General features: G+C 58.9%; 2 protein-coding genes across 2 annotated transcripts in view; both read left to right on the top strand.

The window, feature by feature from the left end:
• The window catches only part of ICAM1 (intercellular adhesion molecule 1), a 9,386-nt gene extending 3,275 nt beyond the window's left edge, over window positions 1–6,111 (top strand). Inside the window, exons 3-7 of the mRNA XM_077767935.1 lie at window positions 3,065–3,370; window positions 3,723–4,010; window positions 4,091–4,345; window positions 4,524–4,772; window positions 4,858–6,111. Coding sequence (XP_077624061.1) covers window positions 3,065–3,370; window positions 3,723–4,010; window positions 4,091–4,345; window positions 4,524–4,772; window positions 4,858–5,030 — 1,271 coding nt within the window. The 3' untranslated portion in view covers window positions 5,031–6,111. The remainder of the gene's footprint in view (window positions 1–3,064; window positions 3,371–3,722; window positions 4,011–4,090; window positions 4,346–4,523; window positions 4,773–4,857) is intronic.
• A 352-nt stretch (window positions 6,112–6,463) lies between these two features.
• ICAM4 (intercellular adhesion molecule 4 (Landsteiner-Wiener blood group)) lies at window positions 6,464–7,674 on the top strand. Its single transcript, XM_077768025.1, has 3 exons — window positions 6,464–6,894; window positions 7,014–7,319; window positions 7,462–7,674. The coding sequence occupies exons 1-3, from the start codon at window positions 6,501–6,503 to the stop codon at window positions 7,596–7,598; spliced, it is 837 nt and encodes a 278-aa protein (XP_077624151.1). The 5' UTR covers window positions 6,464–6,500; the 3' UTR covers window positions 7,599–7,674.
• Window positions 7,675–8,290: the final 616 nt, after the last annotated feature.

The following is an 8,290-nucleotide window of genomic DNA, read 5'->3' as shown; positions in this document are numbered from 1 at the left end:
ATCCAAGCCACTCGGGCATAGGGCGCTGGGGGTATAAACTGTAGTCTGATCACTGGAAGGAGTAGTATGCAACCGCACAAAGAGAAGGAGGAAGCTCCCGTGTTCCGAAAGAGGAATGAGCTCCCAGGTGTCCCGTCAAGTTCAAGAGAAGGAAGGCGTGCCCAGAACAAGTGGCATGCCATCCTTGGTGTTGAGGAGCAGCAGGGTGGGGTGAAGGACGCCCTTGTTGATGCATAAAGGAGCCGTGAGAGGAAATCCAAGAAATGAGAGAGAGAGGCGCTGGGGGAGGGGTGCTCCAGGAAAGGGCACCGGCCGGTTTTTTCCATGTGCCTTCTTTTTTTTTTTTTAATGTTTACTTATTTTTGAGAGACAGAGCGTGAGCAGGGGAGGGTCAGAAAGAGGAAACGCAGAATCCGAAGGAGGCTCCAGGCTCTGAGCTGTCAGCACGGAGCCTGACACGGCGCTCGAACTCATGAACCGCGAGATCGTGACCTGAGTCGAAGTTGGCCGCTTAACCGACTGAGCCCCGCAGGCGCCCCATCCACGTGCCTTCTTTTCCTCTGGGCACTCGGAACCACGAGAACTACGATTACCGTAGGCAATGAATAAATAGAATTCAGATGAAAACAAAACGGAACAAACAAACAAGAAAGGACAGAAAGGGAGCCAGCCGACCAGTCTCGGGGTTAGACAGCTTTGGGTTCCAGCCCCAGCAGGGCCCTTGAGGACTGGGTGACCACGAGGGACACGGCTTCTTGACCGACTTTGCCGCAAGAGCTCCTCATGTGGATGCAATGATGCACTGAGGCATGAAGGACACGCCACCATCATGGCGCCTGGGCAGGGCCTTTGGGAAAAATGGCAGCTTCGCTTCTGATCTGGAGCATGTCTGCGCAGATCCTGGCTCCCAAGGAGAGCCCCCAAATGTTCCCAGAGGCCTGTAAAACCCCGGCAAACGTCCCTGGGGGACTTCTGCATCTGGGGATGATAGTGGAAAGCCCAGTGCTCTGACTTTGAGTACCAGGCTTTGCCTTAATTTCCAGCTCTCTGAAAGGGAGCTGACGTCCCGCACCCAGGCAGGGGGTCACCTAGGAGGGACTGTATCTAGCTTGGTCCTGTCCCAGCCCTGGTGTAAAGATGAGGGAAGATCCCAGGGTGGCTGAACTTTCTCTAGAAAGGAGAAAAGTATTACCTCCTGTAGTGACCCCTAATTGGGCCTTGAAGGGTGAGTAGGAGTTTGCTTAGACGGGCATTCAGGGCAGAGGACACAGCCTAGGTTTGAGTGGGAGAACAGGCTGAATGGAGGGGGTGGGTGTTAGGAGGGGCTGAATACCAACAGATTGGTGGGGACCTTCTCAGGGTGGTAGGGAGCCATGGAGGGTGTGAGAGCAAACCAGGGATCTAGAGAGCAGGAGGCTGGGGCGCCTGGGTGGCTCAGCCCGTTAAGTATCCGACTCTTGGTTTCGGCTCAGGTCATGATCTCCCGGTTCGCGGGTCCGAGCCCCGAGTCGGGCTCTGCACTGACGGTTCGGAGCCTGCTTGGGATTCTCTCTCTCTCTGCCCCTCCCACGTGTCTCTCTCTCTCTCAAAATAAACTTAAAAAAATCATTAGCAGAAGGCTGGCCTTTTGGGAAGCCAGCGAGCAAGTGGCCGTGGACCTTGTCCAGGCCACATGTGTGGGCAGTGGCTGCGTGGAGGCAGGGTGGGTACTTGGTACCCAAGAGTAAACTAACCAGTACTGAAGGCTGGGGCTCAGGGAGAGGTAGGGGCAAGCTCCTCCCCCAGTCTGGGCTTCAGGGCAAGGAGTTGTGCTCAGAGGGACGAGCTCCATTCGGGGGCTGAGGTTTGAGGCTTGCACTAGCTCTGCACACTGGTGTTTGCAGCAGGTGCTTAGGGGTAAGCAGTGGACAGGGGTTTTCTTGCCCTTCTATCTTTTTAAAAGCTTTACTGAGATATCATTTCCATACATAAGTCACCCCCTTCAAGTGTACAATTCAACAAGTTTGAAGGTATTTATAGAGTAGTAGCACCGCCGCCTAATTTTAGAACATTTCCATCACACCTCAAAGGAAACCTCACGTCCACTTATAGTCATTCTTTCTACCTCTTAAATGCATTAATGAAAGTCTTACCTCCGATAGCCCATTTTGTAGCTCGGGACACTGAGGCTCGATTTCTCCAACCGCGAGGGCTGGAGCTGTTTCCGGGGCCAAGTCGCCCCCCGCTACAGCCCGTGTCACAGAAGCCCCAAAGCTAGGAATCAAACCCGGCGGTCTCAGTGCTAAGTCACAGCTCACTGGGACACGGCTGTCAATTCTCACTTTCAGTCCTGGCTTGAAACTGTCACCTTATGTGGGACGGGGACCCTGGCCTGCAAACCCCAAGCCCACATGTGTTTTCAGGGGGGTACTCAGGAGTTTCGTTTTGAGTGGCTGTGGGCGGTTCTTGCATTTTTAACATTTCAGGGGACCACACAGCACCTTTGGGAACTTCTTTCCCTTAAAAGGGGGCTCCTGAAAGGCCTTAAGTCAGCGCGGGTGACTCAACTGTAGTGTTTCTATCAATACAGAGAGCCTACTGTGTGCCAGCAACAGATCAGGGAACAAAGCTGAAGTTACGTGGCGTGGCGGGGAAATAGAGGCGAAACAAGTTAACTGACTAGGTGTGTGGCATCCTTGGGTGTCAGAGAAAAATAAGGCCAAGAAGAAGAAGAGAAGGGGGAGCATGGGGTCTTTTCAAAACCATCTCTACTGGACTGGGCAGTTCAAATTCACGCCGGGGACTCCAGATGATAGAGCATGAGGGTTTTTTCCACTTTGCACTGTTAGACGCTGCAGTGAATAAAGTCTGGGGTTTTTTGCCCCCTTCCCAACCACCTGGGGACTTCCCACCGGTTTATCCTGAAGCTCTTAACATTCCTGTCGTGCTTAGGTGGTTTGGGGTGTGTTGTGTGAAGGGCAGGAGAGTGGGGAGTCTCCTGGGCCCGGTGTGGCCGGCGCCCCAGCGCCCCCTGCCGGCGGGCAGCGTCTCTGGCTCACAAGACACCTTCCCCCCCTCCCCCCAGGGTTGCCGGAGCGCGTGGAGCTGGCACCCCTACCCACCTGGCAGCCCGTGGGCGAACACCTCACCCTGCGCTGCCTGGTGGCTGGCGGGGCGCCTCGGGCCAACCTCACGGTGGTGCTGCTCCGCGGGGAGGAGGAGCTGAGCCGGCAGCCGGCCGTCGGGGAGCCCGCGGAGGCCACGGTCACGGTGCTGGCGGGCAGAGACGACCACCTCGCCAGTTTCTCGTGCCGCACGGAACTGGACCTGCGGTCCCGAGGGCTGGAAGTGTTCCAGAACAGCTCGGCCCCCCAGCAGCTGCGAACCTTTGGTGAGGCACTGGGGAGCCTCCAGAGAGGATGGGCTGGGGGGAGGGGTGTTCCTGTTTGGGGTGTGGGGAAGAGGGCCCTCTGGCCGTGGGGGTGCTGAGGTGGTCACCTAGATTACAAAGGCTTCTGGAAAGAGCATGTTCTTGGCTACTAGGGTGGGGTGCACTGGGGTGGGGTGCCCCAGCTGCAGGATCTGAGAAGGTGGTAACCCTGTATGTGTGCCGGGCAGGGGTGACCCCAGGCCACAGAGGCTCCTGGGAAGAGGATGTTCCAGATGGGGGGATGAAAATGCCCCCAGGAAAGGGCTTCAGGTGACCCGTCCCCTCTGTGTTCACACTCACCCTCTCTCGCCAGTCCTGCCAGCGAAGCACCCAAACCTTGCCACCCCCAGGGTTGTGGAAGTGGGGGCAGAGTGGCCTGTCGACTGCACCATGGACGGGCTGTTCCCAGCTTCAGAGGCCCAAGTCCGCCTGGAGCTGGCGGGCCGGAATCTGCACCTCAAAGTCACGCACAACAAGGACTCCCTGTTGGCCACGACCAATGACAAGGCAAACATGGAAGAGGAGGGCACCCAGCACGTGTCATGCGTGGTGACGCTGGGGAACCAGAGCCGGTTCTGGCGGGAGGATGTGACCTTCTACAGTAAGTAGAGAAGGGGGCGGGGCTCCCAAGGGGTGGGGCCAACGCTGGGGGGTTGTGCTCACCCTGTGCCCCGCCCCCAGGCTTCCCGGCTCCCAACCTCACCCTGAGTGAGCCAGAGGTCTCCGAAGGGACCGTGGTGACCGTGGAGTGTGAAGCCCATCCCGGAGTCACGGTGATGCTGAGTGGGGCTCCAGCACCGTCTCCGGGACCCAGGGCCCAACTCCAATTAAACGCCAGTGCCGAGGACAACGGGCGCCTCTTCTCCTGCACTGCCGCCCTGGAGGTAGACAGACAGGTGGTGTACAAGAACCGGACCCGGAAGCTCAGTGTCCTGTGTGAGTGGAGCTGCCAGACAGTGACTCCTAATCCCCAAGACCCCAGGAGCTCCTGCCCTCTGAGGGTCCCCCCCCCCGGCCCTCTCCCCAGATCCTGGATGCTGGAGTCCTCCTGTCCCGGGCGGTGAGGGGTGTCCCGGTCCCTGACCTCAGCCTTCATCTTGCTCTGTTTCTCCAGATGGCCCCCGACTAGACAAGAGGGATTGTCTGGGAAACTGGACGTGGCAGGAAGGCTCCCAGCAGACCCTGAAGTGCCAGCCTTGGGGCAATCCAGTTCCTGAGCTGAAATGTCACCGGAAGGGGGATGGTGCTCCGCTGCCCACTGGGGACCTGAGGCCTGTCAAGCGGGAGGTTTCGGGCACTTACGTGTGTGAGGCCAGGAGCCCCCGCGGTGAGGTCATCCGTGAAGTGGTCGTGAACGTGATCTGTGAGTGTGCCGCTGTTTAGGGCTGGGCAGGGCAGAGGCAGTGAGCCTGGCCGAATCCTCATCACCCACTGTGTCCTCCCCACAGACCACCGGAATCACATCCTCACCACCATTCTGGTGACCATTGCTTTCACCGTAGGAATCACGAGCCTAGCCGCTTACCTCTATAACCGTCAGCGAAAGATCCAGAAATACAAGTTACAGAAGGCCCAGGAGGCAGCTGCCATGAAGCTGAACACGCCGGCCACGCCCCCCTGAACCTGTCCGGGAAGGGGCCTCCTCCTCGGCCCTCCCCCCACGATGATGCCACATTGAACAGTGGCAGTCACAAGCCATTCAGCTCCACCCACCTTCCCAGGACTCCCGGGGACAGAACCGAGGCCTCAGGATAGAGACAGCATTTGGGATCGAGGCACATGCACACTTTGGATCCCCAAGCCTCACACCTGACCTGTCGCCACAGGACTGAGCCACGAGGAGGGGACGAGATTTTGGGTCGTGACTGTGAAGGGTGCGGAAGCCTGTCCTGGCCAGAGGGGGTGTGGTGGGACACTTAACACGGGGCACCCAGCTGGGAAACAGGGAAACCCACCGCCCAGTCCTAGAGAGAAGTGGCCTGCACAAACACCCACAGCATGGAGACACACGTCCCCGTCCTTCCTCTGACAGATACCGGCTCCAACGCTGCTGTCCATGGACTGTCCCCAACTTTGGATGATGATGTATTTATTAATTTGTTCTCCTGCAGGCTATTTATTGAGTGCCTTTTATGTGGGCTAAAATGGTAAAGAAAAGGAACGTAGGTTCCTGTCCTCAGGGAGCCCTCAGTCTAATCTCATTCAGGGCCGCCAGGTACAGTTGTACTGGCTGCGCACTGCAACGGAGTGTGTGGCAAAAAGATCAGCTGGGGCTGGAATTTCCTACTCCATTGTCTAAGCTGCTTTCCCCCAGAAGGGGACTGGCAGCAGTGATAGGGTTTCATTGGTAACCTGCCCAGGGATAACCCACTGAGCCCTTACCGCACCCCCCCATCTCCGACACTGACCTGTTAACCACCCCTCTGCCCATGAGGGTGTCCGCGAGTGCTCACAGTGGCACGTGGCACGCCCACTCACTGGCAGCTAAACCATGGAGTCCCATGAAACTGCCCAACCCCTGTGTGTCCCTGCTTTGTCTACCTGGTTCCATCCCAATGGGACCATGCAAGAACAGAGCACTCCGCAACTCCAAATTCCTGTGGGGACGAGGACCCTGCTGGCAGTCGGGTGGAGAGGCCTGGGAGGATTCCCCTCCCAGTTCCGGAAGCCTCTTTTTTGTGCTAATAAAGCTTTTTCTCGTGCGCCTGCCTGGTGTGAGTTAAGGGAAGAGGTCACGTCCAGCTGGAGCCTTTTCTAGTCTGGTCCTCCCACTTCCTCCCCCGAGAAAAGGCTGCCGGTTCAAGTCCCACCCCTGAGGCTCTAATCCAAATCTGGGGCTCTTGAGAACCTCTTAAAATGCTAGCGAAAATTAAAGATTCTTCTTCAGAAACTCTTGGCCCTTGGTTTCCAGTGGTTTGGAATCCCATCCTTGAGCCCGGGGAGGGGCTGAGGGTCTTTACGCAGGCTCCAGGGCCCTCTAGGGGCCCCTGACTCTCCGGGTGGGGTTGAGGAGGCGGGGCTGCAGGCCTCCTTATCTCCGCGGCCAGCCTCGGCTCCCTGGCGTGGGGCCCTTCAGTCTGGGTCCTTTCCTATGGGGTCTCTGCTCCCCGTCTCGCTGCTGGCTTTGCTGGCGGCGACCTACGGGGGAGGCGGGAGCGCGCGTTGGCGCCGGGCTGCGCGGACTCAAGGCCCCGGAGGCAGCTCCCCGACGCCCTCGGAGACCTCCGTGCCTTTCTGGGTGCGCGTGAGCCCGGAGTTCAAGGCCGTGCCGCCGGGGAGTTCCGTGTGGCTTAACTGCAGCAGTAGCTGCCCCCTGCCGGAGAATTCCAGCCTCAGCACCCGGCTGCGGCGGGGCCGAACGCTTAGTGGGCCCGGCTGGGTGTCGTACGAGCTGGTGGATGTGAGGGCCTGGAGCTCCGAGGTGCGCTGCTTCGTCACCTGCGCAGGAGAAACGCGGGGGGCCACGGCCAAGATCACCGCCTACAGTGAGGGACTGGGGCTCAGGCTCTCCTGGGGTGAGGGGAGGGGGACGGGGGGATGGGTATTTGACAGTCGCGTTAGGGGGCGCACGCGCACCTTGCTCAGCGGCCCCCTCTTGCTTTAGAACAGCCGCAAAGCGTGATCCTGGATCCTCCAGTCTTAGTGGGCAGTGAGTACACTCTGCGCTGCCACGTGACACACGTATTCCCCGTGGGCTTCCTGGTGGTGACTCTGAGGCGCGGCGGCCGGATCATCTACTCTGAGAACCTGGAGCGTTTCACCGGCCTGGATCTGGCCAATGTGACGCTGACTTACACGTTACCCGCTAGGCCCCGCGACTTCTTCCAGCCCGTGACCTGCCACGCACGCCTCAGTCTTGATGGCTTGGTGGTCCGTAGCAGCTCGGCACCCATGACGCTCACAGTCCTCGGTGAGGCCCCTTGGTAATCCTGGAGACTTGAGGAGGGGTGGGGGAGGGTGACGATCCCAGCAGGGTGAGAGAGCCAAGCGGGAGCTCCGGACGGGTCGTCGTATCTTCATGTTCCTAATTCTCACCTGCCTCCTGTCCCCAGCTTGGAGCCCCGCGCCCAAGGTCTTGGCCTCCACCTCCATCGCAGCCGTTGTGGGGATCCTTCTCGTCGTGGGGGCCGCCCGCTTGCGGAAATGGCTATTGATGCAGTCCCGGGCCGTAGAGGGGGGCGGTCCATGACGGCTGAGCCAGACGAAGAAGGAATCAGAAGTAATTTGGGGGACCCTGACTGGCTCAATAAAGCCTTCCTCAGTCAGCCTCTGTCCCAGCCCTCATTCTCAACCACCTGGGGACCTGGGCGCCCCAGTCCCTCTGCATCCCCGGCCAAGTGTGGTAAAATACCTCTCCTGCAGGCATTATCAGAGGGGTGCAGATAGGCACAGTTTGAGCACTGGAGGGCTTTGGGCTGTGGGTGGGGGTGGCTCACAGTATGGTTTTTCCTGATTGGCTCCGCTGCTGCCACGCTGCAGCTCTGATTGGATGTTAAGTTTCCTTTCCTATTCCCCCCCCCCCCCCCCCAACTAGCACTTTCCTGAACAGGGGTGGAGAGAGAACTGGCCCCCACAGTTCACCATTAGTGCCCGGGGCGGGGTGGGGGGGGGGGCGAGCACAAATGAGAGGGGCACATGACACACTGAGGGACAGAGATACGAAGAAAAGGTACCCATGTGGTGACTGCGGGGAAAGAGCAATCAGATGGCCCACGTGGGGTGTCATAGACTCGCGTCCTGGCAACGTCTTGATAAGTCACCAGGCCTGGTGGGCACATGCGGGGGTGTCAAAGCTTGGGGCCCAGATGAGGGGTCGCAGTGTTATAGCTGGTCTCTTGGTCTCGCGTGGACAGAATCCGAGCCCGCACTGGGTATCTGGCA

This window comes from Crocuta crocuta, unplaced genomic scaffold (assembly GCF_008692635.1).
Source record: "Crocuta crocuta isolate KB4526 unplaced genomic scaffold, BGI_CrCroc_1.0 scaffold115, whole genome shotgun sequence".
Taxonomy (NCBI): Eukaryota; Metazoa; Chordata; class Mammalia; order Carnivora; family Hyaenidae; genus Crocuta; species Crocuta crocuta.
The sequence above is the reverse complement of the archived record's forward strand: the minus strand, read 5'-3'. Positions and strand labels throughout refer to the sequence as shown.

Bases quoted from the DNA above. Each gene is read 5' to 3' on its own strand.
- ICAM4 (XM_077768025.1), top strand. From the start codon at position 6,501: ATGGGGTCTCTGCTCCCCGTCTCGCTGCTGGCTTTGCTGGCGGCGACC. The intron at 6,895-7,013 runs GTGAGGGACTGG...CTCTTGCTTTAG, and splicing joins GGCCAAGATCACCGCCTACA to AACAGCCGCAAAGCGTGATC. The intron at 7,320-7,461 runs GTGAGGCCCCTT...TCCTGTCCCCAG, and splicing joins CATGACGCTCACAGTCCTCG to CTTGGAGCCCCGCGCCCAAG.